At 33.6% G+C, this 23,824-nt stretch overlaps 5 protein-coding genes across 8 annotated transcripts; 1 reads left to right on the top strand and 4 right to left on the bottom strand.

Moving 5' to 3' along the window:
* Positions 1-400: 400 nt before the first annotated feature.
* Positions 401-4,906, bottom strand: LOC125867684 (glutathione S-transferase DHAR2-like). Its single transcript, XM_049548247.1, has 6 exons — positions 4,650-4,906; positions 3,079-3,169; positions 2,840-2,983; positions 1,570-1,687; positions 1,328-1,468; positions 401-719 (listed from the first exon to the last, which is right to left on the bottom strand). The coding sequence occupies exons 1-6, from the start codon at positions 4,705-4,707 to the stop codon at positions 639-641; spliced, it is 633 nt and encodes a 210-aa protein (XP_049404204.1). The 5' UTR covers positions 4,708-4,906; the 3' UTR covers positions 401-638.
* Positions 4,907-8,450: 3,544 nt separating this feature from the next.
* LOC125867367 (uncharacterized) lies at positions 8,451-13,136 on the top strand. 4 transcript variants are annotated; one of them, XM_049547842.1, is made up of 3 exons: positions 8,451-8,556; positions 10,732-12,112; positions 12,198-13,136. In XM_049547842.1, the coding sequence occupies exons 2-3, from the start codon at positions 10,777-10,779 to the stop codon at positions 12,824-12,826; spliced, it is 1,965 nt and encodes a 654-aa protein (XP_049403799.1). In that variant the 5' UTR covers positions 8,451-8,556; positions 10,732-10,776; the 3' UTR covers positions 12,827-13,136. The 4 variants fall into 4 exon arrangements, with proteins under 4 accessions (XP_049403799.1, XP_049403796.1, XP_049403797.1 ...); XM_049547839.1 differs by having other exon boundaries at positions 8,452-8,556; positions 12,192-13,136; XM_049547840.1 differs by having other exon boundaries at positions 8,546-8,736; positions 12,192-13,136.
* Positions 13,137-13,394: 258 nt separating this feature from the next.
* Positions 13,395-14,803, bottom strand: LOC125867368 (dirigent protein 24-like). The gene has a single exon (XM_049547844.1). It carries the CDS (start codon positions 14,739-14,741, stop codon positions 13,539-13,541), a length of 1,203 nt encoding a protein of 400 aa, XP_049403801.1. The 5' UTR covers positions 14,742-14,803; the 3' UTR covers positions 13,395-13,538.
* Positions 14,804-15,968: 1,165 nt separating this feature from the next.
* LOC125868996 (dirigent protein 25-like) lies at positions 15,969-16,544 on the bottom strand. Its single transcript, XM_049549551.1, has one exon. It carries the CDS (start codon positions 16,542-16,544, stop codon positions 15,969-15,971), a length of 576 nt encoding a protein of 191 aa, XP_049405508.1.
* A 3,766-nt stretch (positions 16,545-20,310) lies between these two features.
* On the bottom strand, positions 20,311-21,848 carry LOC125867416 (ALA-interacting subunit 1-like). Its single transcript, XM_049547911.1, has one exon. It carries the CDS (start codon positions 21,610-21,612, stop codon positions 20,566-20,568), a length of 1,047 nt encoding a protein of 348 aa, XP_049403868.1. The 5' UTR covers positions 21,613-21,848; the 3' UTR covers positions 20,311-20,565.
* Between the last annotated feature and the right edge of the window lie 1,976 nt (positions 21,849-23,824).

Raw genomic sequence — 23,824 nt, 5'->3', positions numbered from 1 at the left:
GGCGTAAAATTGTCATTATAACTTATAGTAAATGCGATGATTTTTTTTTTAATCAACGAGGTGTGGCTTAACAATCAATGGAAAGGATGACTCGAGAAAATACTCGAGGTGAGTGCGCAAACTGACATGAACACTATTAAACAAGTGGAAAAGCTTCTCTAATTTGAAACTTTTCTACACACTACACTATGCATGTCCTTTATTCTTTTCTCCCTCTTTTTAACGATCAAAAACACGCCTAAACTCAGTTGTTTCTTTTTTCTACTTGAAAAAACTATCACTATCTAAGTAGTTGATGTGTGAAAATTGCAAAAAAGTGATTGTTCCGATGTGTTTTTTTACCATTATTTCTAAAATAAAGTAAAGGAGTGTCAATATAACATCCCTTCTGGCAATTCGGTATAGCAAAAACTGAAGCAAAAGATCAACAATCAACACCTTACATTAACTAATAAAAGTTTCAGAACATGACTCGTTTATTAGGTATACAAACAGTACAAGGATTGATCGATCGACAGACCAACGATGAACGTATTTATTTAGATCATACTATATAGATCACGTTCATAATGCTGCACCCATCGAACTGCTAACTACCCGAGACAAAACACGATTACAGTTTCGAGTCAGTTCATGCGTTAAACCTTTGGAGCCCACCCTGCGATGACGTACTTTTCTTCAGCCTTGGTATTCTGGAACGACTCTCGCTCGAAGAGCAGCTGTAGAAGGAGAACATAAAGGTGTCAACTTTTGTTCCATTTTTGCTGTTGTTTCAAAGAATTGGAAGATGTGACATATTTAGCATAAGCAAAAGCATGGACATAGAGAAACAAAAGAATATGCAATCGTAATATCAGAAACTAAACATGAAAAACTTGGTTGTCTTCATAATAGAATTACACTATTAAGCCGGACAGCTCAGAAATGCCTCCGGGGGTGTGTGTGGATCCTCCAAAAGTAGTGTATTTTTGAAGAATCCGACACCAGTGCAGCAACAAATCAACATAGGAAGAAGCAGTAGTTAAGAATAAAAATATAAAAGGTAGCGGCCGAAAGCTACTTTTGGTATGGAAAATCATCACATCTAGTATTAGATTCGAACGATCAAATGAATTTGAATCAGTAAAACTGTGACAACTATATATATATGGAATGTGGTTATTCTTTTAAATTCTAATCATCAGAGTTTGAATTTTAGAGACATTTCGACACATAGATAAGACATAAACAAACTACTCCAGCACAAAGAATGTTCTCAACACCCACAGACAAAGCAGATACCGACCATGCACGCACACAAGGACACAGAGAGTAACAGAGTGCATACCTTCATGTAATTACGCACGTGACTCAAGCTTTCAGGCACACTCCACTTCTTGAAGTGTCCAAGAGCCACCTCGAGATGGTACAGTTTTGGAGCCAAGCTCATATCAACTGAACAAACATTCTGCCCATTGGCATATGGTCCCTGATGAAATTCACAGCCAATAGAAGTTAAGATCATGGTAAAAATGAGAGACGCATACTTTAAGTTAAACATATCAGACAGTTCAATGTAAAACAGCATACATGAGCCTTGAGATGCTCTTCCAATGCCTTCAGTTCATCAAGGAGAGCCTGCTCAGTACCGTCACTAGAATCCTTGCTCTTCAGAAACGAGACGAAGGTAGGAAATATTTTTGAGCCCCTGCAATCCCAAACAAGTTACAGATGATATTCCACCCGCCAACATCAATAAAATAAAAATCAAACAGCAACAGATGCTAGCTTATTACCATGATGAATCATACAAACACATTATAGAGACAATCATCTAAAAGGAAACACTGGATAGATAAACAAAATAATTACTATGTTCTATATTGAATGTCCAATTTGACTAGCATATTAAGAGGTGAGAATCTAAAGGTGAAACATATGAAGCACAATGGTAGCCTTTTTGCTTCTCCAAACAAGTAAGAGAAATGTTGTATTCAGCAATGGAAGATTAAAATACAAGAGGTGGTGTTTGGTGCAAAAGTTCAAAAAAGAGTTTCCGCAGAACTACCTTTAGATTGTTATTAGAACTGTTTTCAACCAAATGCCAAGAAAGACAAAGACTTTCTTCAGAATTTTAAACCAAATCTCACCTAAGACATTTGAGATATAAGATTAAATCAAAATATGTAAATTCAATTTGGAACACAGGAAGTACAGTGTTTTTGCTTGATCTAAAGAAACTCAAGCCACAAAAGTGAAGAGAACTATCACAAAACTTCATTTAAATGTAGCTTGCAGAAACCTAAGACGAATTCACAAATCACTTCCCTCCAAGGAATAAAGAACAAAAGGTTGGGGAAGTACAACAAAGAAACCTTTCCACGGAATTTTGAAGGAAAAATGCCATGTTAAAGTAATTGGATATAGCAACTCTGTAAAACGCTTCCACTTTTGATTTCTATAAGGAGTTCAAGCCAAAGAAAGCGTTAAAATGTATCTTGCTTCTTTTATTTTAATAACCTTTGCTACATACAACATGAAGTTCCAACTTATAAGTATATTCATTACCCAAAACACTAAAATCTAAAGCAAATACCGAGATGCAGCCAATAAAACATCCAGAGAAATTAAGCACCCAAGGGTGTGGCCTAGTGGTCAATGAAGTAGGTTGAGAACCATGACGTCACAGGTTTAAATCTCAGCAGAGACAAAAACACTAGATGATTTCTTCCCACCTGTCCTTGTCCAGCTTGCTGGTGGGAGGTGGCTGGTATCCAGTGGACTTAGTCGAGGTCTAGAGAAATGTGGTCAATACAGAAACTTATTTAAACACATGGAGAAAGTAGAGAAGAAAACATACACAGAGGCAAATTCAGGGGGAGCAATGAGAGAGGGATTTGGGTATTTCTCTTCAATAATCCCAACAATGACATCAGAATCCGGGATCCATTTGTCACCAAAATTGATCACGGGAACTTTCCCCTCCGGGTTCACCTCCAAGAACCTAAAATCACAACCCCAAAACAAAATTTTCAGTTTCAGAATGAAAAAAATGTTACCTTTGGGACAAAAAGAAAGTACTTTTTTCTTCAGATTTACCATTTGGGCTTGTCACTAACATTGATCAAGTGCTTCTTGTAAGTCACTTTCTTTTCCTCCAATGTCAGAAGTACCCTTTGGCTAAATGGACCTTAATATCACAAAACCATAAAAAATCAGAAAAATTGAAACCAAACCCATGAAAATTTGCAAAACACTCTCACACATACAAACTAAAGCAATGGTATGTCTTAAGAGGGTAAGATTACAGTCTCAGAAGTACCCCTTTGGCTAAATGGACCTTAGAATCAATAAACTACCACTAATTAAGAAAAAATGAAACCAAACCCATGGAAACTTGTCCAAAACTAACAACTAACACAAAACAATGGTATAAATCTTAGAGAGTAAGAGATTACATTCTCAGAAATACCCTTAGACTAAATTGACCATAGAATAATAAACCATCACAAATTCAGAAAAATTCAAACGACCCTTGAAAATTTGCCCCAAAAAACAACATAGACACACAAAAACAAAGGTATAAATCTTAGTGAGAAAGAAATTTACAGTCTTTAGAAGTACCCTTTAGCTAAATGTACCTTAGAATCAAGAAACCATCACAAATTCAGAAAATCCAAACCAACATGAAAATTTGCCCCAAAAAACAACAGACACACAAAAACAAAGGTATAAATCTTACTGAGCAAGAAATTTACAGTCTTTAGAAGTACCCTTTAGCTAAATGTACCTTAGAATCAAGAAACCATCACAAATTCAGAAAATCCAAACCAACCCATGAAAATTTGCCCCCAAAAACAACACACACACAAAAACAAAGGTATAAATCTTAGTGAGCAAGAAATTTACAGTCTTTAGAAGTACCCTTTAGCTAAATGTACCTTAGAATCAAGAAACCATCACAAATTCAGAAAATCCAAACCAACCCATGAAAATTTGCCCCAAAAACAACACAGACACACAAAAACAAAGCTATAAATCTTAGCGAGCAAGAAATTTACAGTCTTTATAAACACCCTTTAGCTAAATGTACCTTAAAATCAAGAAACCATCACAAAATTCAGAAAAATCCAAACCAACCCATGAAAATTTGCCCCAAAAAACAACAGACACACAAAAACAAAGGTATAAATCTAAGGGAGCAAGAAATTTACAGTCTTTAGAAGTACCCTTTATCTAAAAAGTACCTCAAAATCAAGAAACCATCACAAACTCAGAAAAATCAAAACCAACCCATGAAAATTTACCCCAAAAAACAGCACACACAAAAACAAAGGTATAAATCTTAGTGAGCAAGAAATTTACAGTCTTTACAGATACCCTTTATCTAAATGTACCTCAAAATCAAGAAACCATCACAAACTCAGAAAAATCCAAACCAACCCGTAAAATTTTGCCCCAAAAACAACAGACACACAAAAACAAAGGTATAAATCTTAGTGAGCAAGAAATTTACAGTCTTTACAGATACCCTTTATCTAAATGTACCTCAAAATCAAGAAACCACAACAAATTCAGAAAAAAAAAATCAAACCAACCCATAAAAACTGCATCAAAAACAACACACACAACAGGGTATGCATATAATCTAAAAGGGGGTGAGAAATTACAGTCTCCAAGGATATCAGGGGCACCCACAGCAGCCTTGACACAAACTTCAACAGCCATTTTTGATGAACAGAAACTTCACTAGAGAATTCTGAAGAAGATAGCTCATTAATTGAGTGTGTTCTTTGTGTGTGGGGAGTGTACAATAATATAGTGTCCTTTTTAAAGCATTTTCCACATGTCCAATTATCAATGTTGGGATATGGGTGGATTTTTATAAGAATTTGAAAAATAATAAAAAAACACACTCAAAGGTTTTACGTATAAAATATGTCAGCTTCTTTAATTATATGCGTCAAATTTAAATAAAAAATACTTAGAGGTTTTAAGACTTATTGAAGTGAACATGTATAGTTAATAAGATGACATGTGTTTATACGGTTAATTTTACTACATAATAGACGAGTGAGATCACACACCAAAAAAAAAAACTAAAAAGGAAAAACTACATAATTATACACACTTTACTACTCTATTTATACTTAATTTATCTATAGTTTAAAAAATTACACATAATAACACTTTTAATATTTATATCATATATTTTAAAATATTTAATGGTAAATTAGCAATTTAAATTATTTTCTCTCACTGCAGAAACTTGTTGGTCCACTTCAAAATTGGCCCGATAAAGGGAACTCTCCAATATTAAAATTGATGGATACACGTATTTCACCTTTATTGATACATGTATCTCACCTTTACTGTCAAAAAAAGAACGGATGAAAAAGATGAAGTTTAAGACTACAAAATTACTTTGGTTTCTGATTTCATTATTTTAGGAAAACTTGTTAGAGTTGATATGCAAGGATTCTATAAATCAGTTTGGGTTGTTAATTTGTCATCAATTAAACCTTTAATTAAGGAAATAAGTTACACCCCTTTGATTCAAATTAATAATTTATGTATCTCGACTTTTAACACTGTTGGATACATGTATCTCGCCTTTAATGATACATGTATCTCGCGATCAAAATATGATATAGAAAGTAATATTACAAACTATGGTGAATCCTAGTAATTAGGATCTAAAGTAGTGAGATTTAAGTAGTTTGTCCAACTAAAAATATCTAGTCGGAACACTTTATTTGGTTCGAATCTAAATAAAGTATTATGACAAATTTAAGAAGATGACTATGTATTGAGATATTATTGTATTGTTACAACAATCATCATAATTACTATTGTTAACCTTCACTATATATCACCAATTCACTATTAATTATTACTATAATCAACCATAGTTATAAATTATAATTGTTATCAACAATAAATAATCAACTATCATCACTATTCATTATTTTGTATCGACATCCGACACTAATACCGACACCATTATTCACCATTACTATCAATCACCACTTTAATCGATTTCTACCACCACTGTCATTGGTCACACCATTATTAACTACCATATACTTATTTATTTATATAATTTAGAAATATTAATATTTTATATTTATTAATTTTTCATAAAGATAAATTGTATACATTTAAATTTTGTGAAAAAAAATTATTTTAACTAATTAATATTTAGATTTTGATGTAACGTTTTAATAATTATATTTATATTAAATTCAAATTTAAATATCTTAATTTTATGATATTCAAATGTATATTTAATTTCATACGTCTTAATATTAAAAGAAAAAGAATACCTCAACATAATTATATAAGAAATCTTTTTGTTCGAATTTACGTTAAATATTAATTAATTTGATCCTCATATACTTCGAATCAATCTAAATAAATTGAGAGAGAGGGAGTATTTGTTTTTTTCTTTTGACTAGTCATTTTCCAGGCATATATAGCTTTAGAATGAAAATAAAATCTATTCACATTTTTGAGGTTGAGAATAAATTAAATTAATCTTGGACATTGGAACAACTTTATATCATGAAATTGATTTTATTGGAAAAATTTAGAAGTATGATTTTGATGTGTCATAAATTGAAGTGCCACTATCATGAGAATAACACCTACTATTTGAAAAAAGAGACTTTATTTTTCAAAAAATAAAAATAAATAAAATAGGGAGCAAAAATTCCATTATTTAATTGATGATAAAGAAAAAGAAAAAGTTTTGAAAATGACTACTCTATCTTTTCTTTTTCCTTTCTGGATCTTTAGACAAATAATTGATGAAGTTTTATTATTTACTTTTATGAAATAATGTACATAAATTATGGAGAATATGATTAGATATATATTAGGCAGGAAATATTTATATTATATACTTGTGGATTATTTTTAATTTAAGTGATTAGGTGAATATGGAAGTTAAAAATCAGTATAGTAGAATGTTAGTAAATGGTCTAACATTACCTAATTTTCTTATCAGTATTATTATAATTATTGCTCTTTTACCATCTTAATCTTCAATTTCATCATTAATTGTTGTCTCATTTTTCGATTATATTATTATCTCTTATTATTATTGTTATCTCTTTTTTACTACTATTAAATTTCCTTTCAATAGTTGATTTTAATATACTTTATTTGAGATGAGAATTTATCAAAACTAAAATTTCTATCTTCACAAAATAATATTAAGATTGCGTACATATCACCATTTCATATATATTCCAAATGCATTCACGTCTAGAAATCATATTCTCTAGTTTTTTTTTTTGTTTTTTTTTTTTGGATTTCATGCCTTTTCTCTTCTTTATTTTATTTATTNGGGGGACTATAAAGATTATTTGCTGCAATTTTGGGAATGGAAGAATCAGATACCAAATTTTGAAAGTGGTAAGATGTTTGTATGGCACCAAATTCCCATTTGATTTAGAATAAAGTTATTCAAAAACTTTTTCTAAAAAAATAGAATCTAAAAAAGTGAACACACTAATTAGTTGAAGAAGATTTGACATTATTTACTACATATATATAAAAATAACTTTAGCTAAATAATATAATTTTTAATCAAAGAGAATTCTGATAAATTCAAACTACAAGTTGACTTGCCCCATGGTCTCAGAATAGGAGGTGGTGTTCCCTTGCCTTGCAAATTGATACTTTTTTTTTAATGCGGTCCACGTGTAGTGTTTTGGAGGGTTTGTGTCTTATACAAATAATGATGTTGTCAATCGCGTTTATCATTATCACGATCTATACATGCGCATAGAGAAGCTAGCTCAGTATTTGATAACTTAGCTATTTGAATTTTTGATAAGGGTCCTATGTTAAATGATTTCGACGTTTTTCTTTTTTGAAAAGGTTTGCATATGTCAAGCGAATTTAGACGTTGTAATCAAATATCATTTACATTTACAAAATTGTAAAGAAATTAAATAATTTTATCTTAATTATATAAATTGATAAGCATTCATTCATTCATTTTACTTGTCCAACTTAAATTTATACGATTCATATAAATAATAATTGACATGAATATTTTACTACAATAATTGTATTAATTGATATTTAATCTCAGATTCTGAGAAATAATATCGAAATAAGTAAATAATATTGAATGTAAAATATTTTTTAAAAAATTAAAATATAATTTTAGAATGAATATTTTTAATAACATTTTCCTATTTTTTTACATAGTAAAAAACAAAAAGATGTTCATATTGTAATGATTGGACATTTGACCGACCAAAATTTTGGCGCATTTTTTTTTGCCGACCGCCGTAATGGCGGCGGCCTGTTGACACGCAATTTTCGTCAATCAAAACCCTAAATCAAAAAAATATTATTTATAGTAAGCTTTTAATAATATAGCAGTTTTTTATTTAGTATTTAATTAATAATTAAAATTAATTAATCATTTCCAGCTATTCTTCTTCATCACTCCATTATTTTCACAATTTTTTCATACACAAATCCACCAAAAGCTCAAATTTTTTTTACATATTTGTTTCTTGGGATTTGGTCTTCTTGATTTTTCCAGTTTTTTTGGAGGTGGGGTTGTTTTTTCTTGCTTAAATTTTAATTTTTAATCAATTTTGATTATGATTAGTTTATAAAAAGCATTATGGATTAAAAAATATTTTGATGGCTGCTGTTATTATATTGATATTATCAATTTTGTCGGGTTTATCATCATTAGTTACAAGGAGGAGGAGACCATCTTCAATAAAGGTAGAATCTTTAGTTTATGGGGTTTTGATATTCTTGGATTTTTTATGATTCTTGATTATTTTTTTTGGTTTTTGTCACTATGTTGTGTTGTGAGTCTGTTAGTAATTGTGTGAAATGAGTTAGGTTGGATTTTTGTTAGTTATGGTAATTGTTAGGATTCATGATGATATGATATGGGCTTAAATGAAAAAATACTCGAACTTGTTTGGGGTTGTTGTTGTATAGAAATTGTGAGAATTCCAGCTATGTGAGGTTTGAAAGACATAGTTTACTTTTAAGTTCAAATAAAGGAAGATAGTTGTGGTAGGACAAAATATGTACACAAGATTGAGGCATAGTTTTTTTGAATTGGGGTAGGGGAAGGGGATTACAAGATGGAGAATCGAATCAAAGCACGTAGTCAACCAACTGAACTATTGAGATTTTCTCGATTGAGGCGTGGTTGAGTCTTCTGAATATACAGAAAATTCGTATAACTGATCTCAACTAGTTGGAATTCAGGCCTATTTGATTGAGAGTGAGGATAGGGAATGATTCTGTTGGGTTTTGAGTTGACTTTTGTATTGTGGCTAATGATAGTAATTTGATGTCTTTTATGATGGCTCACAGTTGGACTTTCTCAGTGTTGGGGTTTATACTTTATTGATAATGATAATGTTTAATAAATATGGTCTGCTGCTTTTTAGCTCTGGGAGAAAATATTTGACTATGTGTCTCTACTTACATTTACACTTTTGGCCTGTGGGTGGTGACATTTGAAGGTATACTATGTTTCATTCTTTGGCTAAAGAAGCAAATAACATGTATTTCCACATCATCTAATCTTTTCTCGTTAGCAATCGAAGGAAGGGGTAGAGCATGTTCTATCTTTCCAAATCTTTCAAGATCCACATCAAAAGCTTTCTCATCTGGGTGATTTAGATGAACTAAGCCTTCCATCTTTTCTTGGCAGTTATCATACTGATATGAATTTGGCTGTCTGTGTTGTCTCTAACATGGTGTGAATGATAGTTTTGCACTTCTCTAGTTTAAGTTTTAAATGCTGTCAATGGATATTGCTTGCTTGGGTGATTAAATGTAAGTCATGCTAACCCTCAGGGGTTGGCATGCTGGCAATTGACTTGAGCCTTGGGGTTTGCTCCCTTTCAAGGTCTCAAGTTCGAAACCCACTAGGTGCAAACAATTTCTGAGGGCCATCGGACTGGGTAAAACCTGAATTAACCGTGGTGCACTTGCGGGAAACTCCTTGCCGAGGGCTTGTGCACCCCCGGGATTAGTCGGGGCTCAAAGAGACTCGGACACCCGGTGCAAATCAAAAAAAAAAAAATGTAAGTCATGCTAGATTCACTATAAACACCACTCTGAAAGGCATATGGTTTCTAGAGCTTGGATCTTTGAATTTTTTCATTGTATTGTTTGTTTTGTGCGGAGGGATGTAGCCATTTGTGTGCAAGAACTAAGAACTACCATTAATGTGTCTTTGCTTATTTTAAAATGCTTCTGTTATCGAAGGCATTATCTTATTGCATCGGAGAAAAGTAATAAGTTCCTAACAACATTCAATGTGATTTGGAATGTTTTGGAATTACAATTACTTCTTTACTCAGTTTCTGCAAACATATTTTATTTCTGGGATGGTGGCATGCCTTTCAAGTTAGTTGTATATATTTGTTCAAATTTGCTAGAATGAAGTGTTAGTGTGTCACAATGTCTTTAGAGTTGGTGTGTTCAATTTTAGTATTTAGTTAATCCTTTAGAACGTTCGTTCGAGTTGGTGTTAGATTAGCATCAAATTGATACTTCTTTGGTTAAATACAATACAGGTTATGGATTGTATCTCCTACCTTGTTTGTTATATTCTATTATTACCAAGTCATTAATATTTCTCCTCCTTTCTGTTATTTTCTTGAAAAAACATGATTTGCATCTATTTTGCTCTTGTAGACATAGTTGTTAATCTGGAAAACTAACAAAATTCCCGTAATGTCTGCACAGTGCCTGGTTTAATCAACCAGACTGGTTAAAGAGTTGTTGAAACAGATGGAAGGGAAGCAGCACACACCAAGTGTTATAGCAAGGCTGATGAGCCTTGATGAGCTTCCACCTCGGCAGCACCTCCCTGTTAAGAGAAGGAGAGTACTCTCTGAGAACTATCTCCAGAAAATGGCTTCTATAGGTTTGCGAGAGAAGAGTTCATTCTCTGTTGGCTTTTCCCGTGGAATAAATACTCAGAAGTGTCAAGTAGTTAAAGATGTATCTGCAGCCAAGTTGAAGATGCGGAAATATACTAGTTCGAGTGTTACTTTAATAAAGGAGAAACATTCTTATCTTATGGACTCCGAAGACACCTCAGAAAGTTTACTTTCAACCAAGCATTTGCGTGATCTACAGACTTATAAACCCTACTGCTACCCGGTTCACTCAGCTGTCGCTAAGCCAATATGCAAGATGTCTGCTAGGACTTCAGCTAAAGAAAAGACTTCGAGATCTCTTCAGACACTTGAGATTGGTACACCTAAGGATGACGTTAGAGAATGTTCTATTCATCACTTGAAGAAAATAAACTTTCAGCTTAATCCAAATGAAAACATGCCTCATCCGTCTACAAGAGTTATTGTGGTCAAACCTAGTTCTGGAAAGTATCGTAAAACCAAACATCAATCTGTTTCTCGTAGGCATGGCTTGGAGTCCGATCCTGTTGATTTGAAGTACAAGAAATTCACAGAACATGAAAATGGGGCAGTACATAATAAGAGACCAGGAAGAGCAGAAAGCATCAGTGACACTTTTCTGAATGCCGAGGCTCTAAAGCTGTCTTCTTCAAAATTATTTAGTAAACAAAGAAAAGATAATACACTAAATTTCTTTTCAAAGAGGTCATCTTTTTCCAAAGAAGTCAAGAAGCAAACCATTGAAAAGTGGAAGCTGCTGAATGATCTTTCAGAAGTTGAAACAACTTCTAGAAGCCAAAATCTTGGAGAAATGCTTGCTACGGATGACTTAGAAACTAGGCCTCAATTTTTGGACTCCAAGCGTGACTCACAAAGTTTTTGCAGTTCATTTAGTGTGAACACTCAGATCTCAGGCTCGTGCAGCAAGGATTCGTTAATTCCAAATCATTCTGCTGGTTCTATGATAGCCTCTGGAAGTCCTGAAGGTATGATTGGCCATAAAGCTTCTCTATATGGCCGGCATCTGAGGCAGAAAGTAGCTGTTACTGAGAAACTTTCCAAGTCTATGAACCAAAAACAGAAAGATAATATGGAATATAGAGACTTGAACTTGAAGGAAACCGATCAGCGCAGTCCAAATTCAGTTCTGGAGCCACCGTTCCAGGAAGAGAAACCCTGTACCTCTGCATTCCACGGCTTATGTAGTAAGTAAACACAAAGCTTTGTTAACTATTTCTCAACAGATTTCATCCAATCTTATTTTTGTTCTTCTGAACTTGTAAGGTGTAGCACGGCAACTTCAGCTTCTTGAGACCAACTCTGAGGAAACATATTCAGAAGGATCTGAAATGGGTGTCTCAACTGATGGAGACTCCGAGACAGGGTCTCTGGATTTCCTTCAAGATAGTGAAAACATATTGAAAGACTTCAAAACTGCAGATGGCAGGGACTTCTCCTATCTGGTTGATGTTTTAGATGAAGCTAGTTTGCACGGCATGAACCTAGGAATGTGTTTTGAGACATGGCATTCTTTGGAATGTCCCGTGAATCCCTCAGTGTTTGACTTGTTAGAGAAGAAATACGGGAAACAAATATCTTGGCTAAAATCAGAGAGGAAACTTCTGTTTGACCACATAAATTCAGGGCTAAGTGAGATTTTGCATTCATTTCTGGAGATCTACATAATAGAAAAATCTTTAAAAAGAAGGTGCTGTTCTACTATGAGGAGAACTGATATTGAAGAAGAGTTGTGGAGGATGCTGGTTAGTCATGAAAATGAAAAACGCAAGGACTTGTCTGGGAAGGCAATTGGAAATGAAACCAAATGGTTGCAGGTCGAGGAGGAAATTGGTAGCATATGCAGAGAAATAGAGAAATATTTGTTGGATGAGCTAGTTGCAGAATTAGCTTTGCATTGAGAGCGTATAAAATGGGATTTTGGCCGCTAAGTTTTCCTACTACTTCCCTCCTCAAGTTACTGGGAATAGATATAGTTTTTTTTCAACAGCAATTTCGATCTGAAAGTATAGGATGTTGTGTAGAAAATCTGAAAGATGTGGCACTATTTATTCTTATATTCATTCAAACATGGTGTGCAATTCTTGAAGGATTATTTTTTCTATAGAATATCACCATGCTTATGCATGAAGATAGATGTCAAAAGATTTGGTGTAAACAACTAAATATCAATACTATTGATCTATTTTTGAAGGAAGAGCGCCAGAAGTTGAAAAGGAGTTATCGTTGAGCAGGTGTTTGTGCTATTAATTCTTGCTTTCAATTTACTATTAAGGGCATCTTTCTTTAAATAATGCTACAAATTACTTTTCGCTTGTGCCTGTTTTTCCTTCTACAGCTGTATTGGTGGAAAAAGTTTCCAGGTATAAGATTTTGGTAGGTCTTTCATTTAATTAGATATCTTTTCATATACACTTTAGTGTTTCATGATGTGTGATGGAAAAATGAAACTCCCAAGTTGGATACACCTTTTTGTACTGAGTAAAATAGGTCTGATATAGATCATAATATCACCAGTACATTTAACCATTCAATTACATGCTTCAAAGTACGAAATATAAAGATTCAGAAATATAGCAAACATGTTGAATTAATATCTAGGGGGCATGCTGTTTAAGGGGTGATGTAGACGGTAAAGTGGGTAATTGTCTCCAGTCCATCAGTTGTATGTTGGTCCACGTGAGGAAGAGTTTCAATGGTGGCAAATCCTTTAGCATTCTCATACTTGCCAGTCCCTCCTATGATGGCAATGTGAGAAATTGGTGTGGCTGTCCTGTGAATTCCGAAGAAACTAATAGTATCATCAACTTCGTGATTATGTTCTCCGTGGAAAAGTGTTGTCAAGGCTAAAGTGTGGCTGGTGCCATCTGAAGAGCTTGTCAGGTAAAATCCTTGTGCCCTCCCAAGAATAGCTGATCCCAGCTCATGCCCCTCTGTTAATTCATTGTCAACGACGGTAATAGAGCCAAACATGAGCTGCTGAAGCGATAAGCCAGAAGGAAGTTGTCCGGCTGTTACAAAAGGTTGGTTGTTATCACCAGTAACTACATCGTTGTTTCCGCTGTTTTGCAGGACAGTGTTAGCTTGTTGCTGACCGTTAAGGCCTGCAAGGAATGGATAATTGTTGTTATTGACGATGTTGTTAATGTTGTTCAAAGAAACTCCTCCATTGATTGGGAAGATTTGATTGTTGAGCTTGGAGAATGGCAGATTGTTGGCATCGGAAGTGGCTACAATTCCAGTGACCACTCTTCCTGAAGGAAGCGAACCACCAAGGATGTCATGCATGAAAAAGGAGAACGTGGGGTGCTCAAGGATGGGACTTTCTACTTTGGCGCCTGAGGTAGCAGCTGATGTGGTCCCATCTGGGGCTGCAGTGGCCACTCCTGGTGTTTTGGTGACAGGGGTAGTTACTGGTGCTGCATCAGCGACAGGGGCTGCTCCATTATCTGTTAAGTCAGCAGGAGGAGTCGCTGATGCAGCAGGGGAGATGATAGGGACTGAATCTGGTTCAGGGTCAGCTGGTAAATCTGCTGGAGGAGCCACTGTGTCTGCAGGGATGGAAGGATCAGCTACTGGTGCCACATCAGAATCAGGACCGGTGACAGTAGCTGGTAATTGGTTACTCGGCAATGTGGTAGCTGGGGCAACCACAGGAGCCACAACAGGCTCATCTATTTCTGATGACGCATCTGCCACTTGGCTCACTTCATCAAGGATTCTTGCTGAACTGGCACAGTCAAAGGTGAGGACTAATAGAAAAATGCAGAACGTGGCTTGGAGTGTTTTCGAGGTGAGTTGGGAAACTTTCGCCATCTTTTCTTGAAAACGGTGCTAGAGTAAGATATAGAAGGCAAATGAAGTTGAGTAGATGCTTAATTGATGAGGAAAGACTGGAGCCTCAATGGTTATATATAGCTTTATTACATCCTAATAAAAAGTGGAGCTGATAAGGTGGTTTTGGTAAGGAGTGATAGATATGCCTGTTTTTTCTTGTTTTGTTGCACAACACCAAATCCACTTGGACATCAGGTTTGGTTGAACCAACTCTGAATTTATTTTTTTCTGATTAACTAGACAGTTATCTCTTTATTTAATAACCGCGGTGTCCGGGCCAGCTTTCGCGGACTTCGACTAATTCCACGGCATACCTGCCACCTCCCACCAACTACATGTACCAGTTAACTTAGGACAGATGTTCATGTGCAGATATACTATGGACTTCACAGAAGCTTTCATCTTTTCAACATCTACAGGCAGAGTTGCCATGTCTCTATCTTCCTGTTTTTCCGAGCTTAAGAAAAATTCATAATTGCTAGCGGCAGAACGCAACTTAAGTTTCCTTCATAGATAATAAAATATTAAAATTTATCAGTAAATCTTGTTGAAGGCAGAAAAATTCTCTGTGAATTTCACACAATTCTGAAAGAAATGAAGTTCCTAAACCTCAGAATTCTCCTTAAGTTTCCTAAACCCGATATTTAGTTTAAAATTTGAAGGAAATTAAGTTGTTTTCTCATAAATAGCACATCTTCAAGAATCCTCATATAGGTATTATCTATTCGTCCTCCAGCATTGTTTGTATTTCTTCTTTCAGGCCTTTGCAGCTTATTCCGTGCTCCTTAATTGGTCTGTTAACTGTTAACTTTACGAATTTAGTCAGCCGATTTAGCAATACTATGTCTGCCCCTACACTTTCCTTTGAATCTGTGCGGAGAAAGCAGTTTTGCCTATGCATGACTTCAATTTGATTTGCTTATCTAGTAAAATGTTTGTAGTCAGAATTTTTTTATCTGAGTTTCAATATAACTTTGCTACTGTTTAAGATCTGTGCATTTTTCTGATGAAACACACTTAGAAAAAGTTCATGGTGACACCAATTGTAGTTTATGTAACATCTCCCTTTGTATTGACAGAAACCAAAAGTTCCACACAAAATCTTCACCCTTATAACAAATATAAAAATCTTGAACAATCAAGAATTACAATAGAGAAAGAAATTGTGAAATACAGCTCAATGATTACTCTAGCAAGTTACTAACTTTAACCAAGATAAACATTGAATGAAAGAATCTTGTATGCTTCTTCATTTTTGTTAGATGTTACATTGACAATCTTGACAGTAGCATAGCCATTTGCATCATGATACTTTCCGGTACCTCCTATTACTGCTATATGGGATTCAAAAACATCGCCCCTATGCACACCGAAAAACCTTAGACTATCTTCATACTCATTACCAAGAAAAGTAGTAGTCATCGCCATCATATGACTGCTACCGTCTTCTGAACTTGCTACATACATTCCTTGAGCTTTTCCCTTCAAAGATGAACCATAAATAGAACCTTTGTATATGTCCTCATCGATTGTTATCACTGTCCCTAGTTCTAACTCTTGAAGTGTGGCTATAGCTGGGAATGTCATGCTGATTCCTTCCAAATCAAGCGTGTGAGTATGCAATCCGTTCATTCCAACATTTGGGTTTGTGTCGGTCAAGGGAATGCCTCCTACTGGAGGGAAATAGCCTAATGGTTTCGAGAAGGGAATTTGATGATGACTATTTACTCTTGTTGATGCAGGTCTTGATGAAGGGTGTTTTAGACTAAGAACATCTAGCATGTAAAAGGACGTTTTATGGCGTTCATGATGATGATTGTTCGTCGAGGAAGGATTGTTATTCAGAGTTCTAGCTGAAAATGATTGATTGCTCAATGTCAAGAAGAAGAACAAGAACCAAGAAATGACTAGTTTGGAAGGAGAGTTTAGCATCTTGATTGTTTGTAGAAGAGATTTCAATAGGTTCTTTGAAAACTAAGTGAAAAAAGGGGAAATCTCCAATAATACTTTTAACTTTTGAAGTGGAGTAGTTGATGTATTAATGAAGTAGTTAACATTGTTATGTTAGTTGACTTCTAAGGTCCTAAGGACCATTATTTCCTATCAAGAAAGTATGAAGAAAAAGAAATACTTCTCGTTTTAATTTATGTCTTTTGTCTGATTTTGACTTATACAGAGTATTACATAAAATAAAGAAGATACTCAGTGAGATCCCCACAAAGTGGGTATGAGGAGAGTAGAGTGTACGCATATATTATCATTATTTCGTGAAGATAGAGAGGTTGTTTCCGAAGGACTCTTGGGCTCAAGTGCATCAAATACAAGTAAAAGAGGAAGAAAACAATGATGAAAACATAACAATTAATATGAAAAATACAGTGTAGAACCTACAAGAAAGAAATAATACTAGCAACAAATTAGTGTGAAAAATGAAACACAATACACAATAAATGATGATAGATAACAAAAGCTAGAAAAGACAACACTCTACCCCTACTAACCATCTATCGTATTACGTGACCTCGACTCCTTTCTATCTTGAGTCATGTCCCAGTTATATGAAGTTGTGTCATGTCCTCTCTAATCACCTCCCCCTAATACATTTTCGACCTACCTCTATCCCTGTGTACCCCTTACAACCAGCCTCTCACGCCTCCTCAATAGGGTGTTTGCGCACCTCCTTTTTACATGTGGCACAAATAAAATTTCGAGAGTCAATCAAATTTTTATATCTTTTAAATATTTTAAGTTGTTAATTATTATGATTTATAAAACTTTTACTTTTTTTTCATTTTCAAATATTATATATTACTCCTCTAAATCAATATACATGTGGCACAGATAAAATTTCAAAAAAAACTGTTCTAGTCCAACCTAAGGTAAATTGAGGATAGGTGTAACAGTTATTCCGAAGGTCCGAATGTAGGGGTAAATCTACGTACACTCTACCCTTCCCAGATCCCATTTTGCAGGACTACACTGAGTATGTTGTTGTTGGTCTAAGATTTGCTTTGACAAACAAATAATATCTCAAAGTATGTTTTCAACTTGTGTTTAAGTTCCCTCTTTTCTTTTATTTTTTTGCAAATGATCAGAAGGCAGAATGGCGATGACAGATAATATACACAAGATTCAGGATCACATATCTATTGAGGATGCTGCAAGAATGAGTGTTTTGTCCCGAACGTGGAGATATATTTTGTAGGTGTCTAGATGATCATTTTGTAAGTTGGAGTGTTTTCATTGTCAACTTGTAGTATAGAGGATCCTTTATTTTGGTTCTTGTGGCGTTTTGCTAGCATCACTTGAAGGATTTTGCGTTGTTTATATAACTAAATATGTACACTAATAGTTTGTTTTTGTAATGCAAAGAACCAGATATCGTAAATAAGTTAAATCCCCTTGTTTTTCTTGGTGTGCTTACCTTTTATGTGTTGACAGTTGACACCTCTTAGTGAAAATCCTGGCTCTACTGATTGTTACCGCCATTGGCTACAAAACTGTTTTGAAGGATAGTGTTAGCTTGTTGCAGATAATACATAGTCACCTCAATGAAACTTTATAATTTAGAACATGGAACTTTCTATATTCATATATAGAAGGTCTCATTGATTTCAAATAATGTAATTCAAATATAACTAACAATTGGTTAAAATAAACTCGATTCTTATTTGTTTTGTCATTCTCCTTGGTTGGCATCTGTTTCTGTCCTCACACTCAGTATAATATTAATATGATAAAAAAATTCATCTTAATATGTTGGGCGAAGTTGATATAATATAACTCTCGAAAAACGAAATGTGATAAATAGAAATGAATGAGCAGAATATGATTAATTAAAAGATAAATTAAGCAAGCACATAGTCTACTTTAATTAATACTCTTTGTATTTTAATTTACATGTCATAGTTTGAAATAAAAAATCAAACTTTTAAATTTTAACCTTAAAATTGGTACATGAAATCTTTAGGTTCTTAAAATTAAGTAACTGTTTGATCATAAATTTCAAATATTTTTCACTTTATAAAATTTATGGAGTTGAAGTTAAAGATGTAGTTATTTTTGGTTATATTTTTTACAAAAAATATTTATAAGTGAAATGTGGGTAAGTATCACTTAGAAAATACATTTATTCGTTCATTTTTACTTGTCACATTTTATTTTAGTACGAGCATCAATTTGACTAATTTTCGAAGTTAAACTGAACTAGATTGATTCAATATTTAAAATCTAATATTTAGATATTTAAAAAATATACGAAAAAACATCATAAGTGGCAATCCTTCTCATATTAATATGATGAAAAAATTCAAATTGAAGGTACAAACAAAACTTCAAATTCATATCAATCTAATTTCAAATCATAATTTTATATCGCTATAGCATGTCAAAGGAATAAGTACTTCATATCATTTTTTGCTAGAAAAAAAAATCTAAAGCCATATGCAGAACATTTCATGAAGAACTTCTACACAAACAGTTACTAGAGGACACAAGCTTTGACTCTCACCAAACTAGATGGTAGAATGCTAACAGACCTTGTAGGCATGTTACTTACCTCTAATTAGGGGTCGCGGGATCCCAATCATCTCACCATACCCCTCGATGGTAACGTATAGGTAATCTACTCACACCATAGTGCGTAAGACAAGAAATGAACAGCTCCATCGAGCAATTACTTCCGCGGAGAGTAAATACATCATTGCATATCACTGTTTCCTAGCAAGTGAGTCTAATTCTATATGCAGAACATTTCACTAACTTGTACACAGATAGCTACTACAAGATGCAAGCTGTATCCCTCACCAACCTAGACGGTAGAATGATCAAGCCAAACAGACATCATCGGCATGCTAGTTACCTCCTGGGTTCCGATTCCACGACACATAAGTTGGATCTCCAAGTTGCCTTGGCTTAAACTAGATACACAATCATGAAAACCAAAGCCAGAAAGAAACACAATCTACCAACAGTAATATCAGCAATACCAAGAAAATCATTCTTTCCACCAATCCAACTACTAGTTGTAGAAAGCACAGGCTTCTTCTTGCCATCAAAACTATAACGTCACATTTATAATCTACTTGCACCACAGTGCGTAAGACGAGAATGACCAGGACCTTTAAGCAATTACTTCAATTATATTTAAGTAAAATAGAATAAACACATATCAAATAAAAAATATTTCACAACATATCATTGCTTCCTAGCAAATGAGTCTAAAGCTATATGTAGAACATTTCATAAAGAACTTGTACACAAAAACAGTTACTAGAAGACACAAGACTTGTATCTCACCAAACTAGATGGTAGAATGCTCAAGCAAACAGACTTCATGGGCATGCTTGTTACCACCTGTTTCCGATTCCACGACAAATAAGTTGGCTTAACTAGATACACAATTATGAAAGCCATAGCAAGAAAGAAACACAATCTACCAACTGTTAGATAAACAATACCAAAGAAAATCGTTCTTTCCACCAATCCAGCTAGTTGTAGAAAGCACAAGGTTCTTCTTTCCATCGAAACTATACATATCATAAATGTTTTGCAATATCACATTTATAATCTACTGGCATCATTCAAGTCTTTTAAGCAATTACTTCGATTGTACATACATAATTTTGAATAAACACTTATCAAAGGGAAAATACTTCATTACATATCATTGTTTCCTAGCAAATGAGTTTAAAAGTATATGCAGAACATTTCAAAAAAAAGAACTTGTAGACAGATAGCTGCTACAAGACACAAGCTTTGTCAAGATGGTAAAACGCTCGAGCCAACAGACTTCACATGCATGCTAGTTACCTCCTGGGTTCCGGTTCCATGACAAATATGTTGGATCTCCAAGCTGCCTTGGCTTAACTAGATATACGACAGTGAAAGCCATAGCCAAAAAGAAACACAATCCACCTACAGTAAGATAAGCAATACCAAGAAAATCATTCTTTCCACCAATCCAGCTAGTTGTAGAAAGCACAAGCTTCTTCTTTCCATCGAAACTATAAGTATTGTAATTGTTCAGCAACGTCACGTTTATTGTATCACCCGCCTCCAGATCCACCTCTATCTTCCCATACAACTTCCTAAACGTCGGAAGTGCAGCAGTTCTCATCCAAACAATTAGATCTTCTTGCTTGTCCAACGATTCATTCTTAAGCTGCCCACCCCCAATTAGCGGCCCAGTCTGAAAGTTTAACGGAAAAACATCTTTTCCAAACTTATGATCCCTATCACTCTTCCAAGCTATACCATTTTTGTTCACATTCAACAGCTGATTATTATTAACAGTAAAATTGTAAGTATCATTAAACAAACTCCAAGCAATCAACCCACAAGGCACAATTGGTTGACCATTAACACGATCTTCCGGGTCACAAGAACCAGTATCATCCCTTTTACTAGCACTTTTCAACTGCTGATCGCTTCGACTTTTAACATACCTACGATGATTCTGATAATAATTCTCAAGCTGATAATAAACATAAATAGGCTGCTTCATTCTCTTAGGCACAGTCAAAGTCCTAACACATGTTTTATCTATGCTAGAATTAGTTATAAACCCAATTTTATCATCTGTCGAATTCAGTGGCACACATACAGAATCATAACGATCAACAATTTCAACAACATCTCTAGATGCTAAAAGTGAAACAACCCCAATTGGGATAAACACAATACCAACAAGTAAAAAAACAGAAATCACCCATTTTGGAGTTAGAATCGGTTTGCAAGCTGGAAGTTCCTGTTGAGTGAATCTTGAATACTTGGGTCGGTTTGAATTTCTTCTAATTGAAGTATTATCATCAGATCCAGCACCCCCAGTAGTTGAAGATGAAGGGTTCATCTTTTTTTTTTCAACTCAAAATCAACTGAAACACAAAATCAGTTGAACCCAGATGATTTTTTGATGAATTTTTGAGAAATTTTTGGAGAATCTGAAGAAAGTGATGAATTTGAGAAATGGGTTATCGCTATAATTAAGGAATTTTGATAGGAAATCGGAATATATGGAGACGATTAGCTGTATGTTTACTCGTTTTTAGGGATTTTGTTTATTCAAGACTGCCTGCTTTTGACTTTGAATAGTATTAAAACGACGACGACTTGATCCACGTTTCTGTTTCTTTGCTACTCTCAATTTTTTGGTCCTACTTTTCTTTTTAGTATTCTCTCTGTTTCAATTTATTTTTGTTAAAATAAAAAATAGATATTTTTTAATATATGTGATTTAACAAAATCAATACATAAGATCTTGAAAGTATGAATTTGACCGTCGTAGAAAAACTATATGATTATTCATGTTTTTTGGTAATTTAAATTAATTAAAATAAATTAATTTATGTTATTCAAGAGATCACTATCCATAAATAAAGGTATAATGGTAAACTTACCTAATTTCTTAAAATGCATGAAATATAAATTGGTGACATATAAATAAGAACGAAGAAAGTATTACACATGGTATGTTTGTGTTTCAATATATTTGACAACAACAACAACAATAAACTCAATGTATTCCAATAAAGTAGGGTTTGAAGAGGATAGAATGTAAACATACCTCATTATTACCTTAGAAGTAGAAAAATTGTTTCCGATAAACGCTCGACTCAAGATATTTTGATATATTTAACATATTTTTAGTTTGAAACTATAAGATTCAATTTTTTTTTTATATTTAGTTAAAACCAGATAAATAATCAGAGTGAATACATTCTAGAAAGAGGGGTGAAGGTTACAAGGAAGGTTCTTGTGATTGACGAGTAGGTAGGGTGGCGTGGGTGGGATGCCATAAGAGTAAATTTTCCCAAAAAAATTCTCACATTGGGTGGACCATATTAGTATATACTTTATTTGTATTTATACATTTAATTTTAAGATTAATGAATTGATAAATCAAAGTGAAAAATAATTAGGGTAAAAAACCTAAGTATACAAATTAAGTACCTTAATTACAACTATATAGCAATACTTTTTTTCCCCACTTATATAGCAATACTTTTTTTTCAAAACTAGAATTTATATTTTTTTTTAAAATGTAGAAATAGTCAGCCATGCTTATCACATATTCCTTGATTTTCTCCAATTATTTTACCTTCCCTGATTTACTTAGATTTGTTATATAATCTCTCCCATAAAATAAGGTCTTTAACAAATATAAAACTCTCTTTCTATGCTGATTATACCAATAAATTTTCAACTCTAATACAACACAACGGGTGATGGGACGCATCAGGTATTTGAACAACTAACGATTGATTTGATCACTTTTTTTCTCATAATCTGTATTTAGTCGTTTTGTTAATTAGTCGTTGGTTTCAATTGTATGTTATTTGGTTTAGTATAAAACTGATATGCTTTGGGTAGTAGTCTGGTGCAACGATTGGCTAGATTTAATTCTTTAATAAACCATAAAAATTATTAATCGTTTTTAGTATGTTATTATGTTTAATTGATAGTGAACATGGTGGATATGATGTGGTTTATTGGAATTATGTAGTATATTTTTAGAAATACCATTATCATCTTTTTTTTCCGTGCGAGTGATGATATATTATTATGTGATATTGATAGTGTAGATAATGTAGATAGTTTGGTGTAAGAGATATTATTTATTGTGTTTTTATAAACACCATAGGTCACAACTTTGTTGTATTATGAAATTTGTTTTGTGTTGATTAAATACAACGAAATTATGGTATGTTTTTTGGTAACTGATTTTGTCAAAATGTTATTGGTATGTTGCATTTCTTATATAAACACCTTAAATCAATAATTTATTTTGGTGTGTGATATGTTGTTATACAAAGAACAACTCCAAGTTAGTACTCTGGTACATCTATTTGTGTATTTAATTGTCTGAGTTGGTATAGATAACAAATTTTATACCATAATTCTCAAATTACTTATGGTATGTGATTTGGTGTAATTAGTATCATGTAGACCTTGTAGAAACACCAACTGCAAGTTATTATTTTGGTACATCTATTGGTATATTTTATTGTCTGACTTGTTATAGATAACAAATTGAAGAAATGTTAAATTGACGTTTATACAAC

Source organism: Solanum stenotomum, chromosome 6 (genome assembly GCF_019186545.1).
Source record: "Solanum stenotomum isolate F172 chromosome 6, ASM1918654v1, whole genome shotgun sequence".
In the NCBI taxonomy this organism is placed as follows: domain Eukaryota; kingdom Viridiplantae; phylum Streptophyta; class Magnoliopsida; order Solanales; family Solanaceae; genus Solanum; species Solanum stenotomum.
The sequence above is the reverse complement of the archived record's forward strand: the minus strand, read 5'-3'. Positions and strand labels throughout refer to the sequence as shown.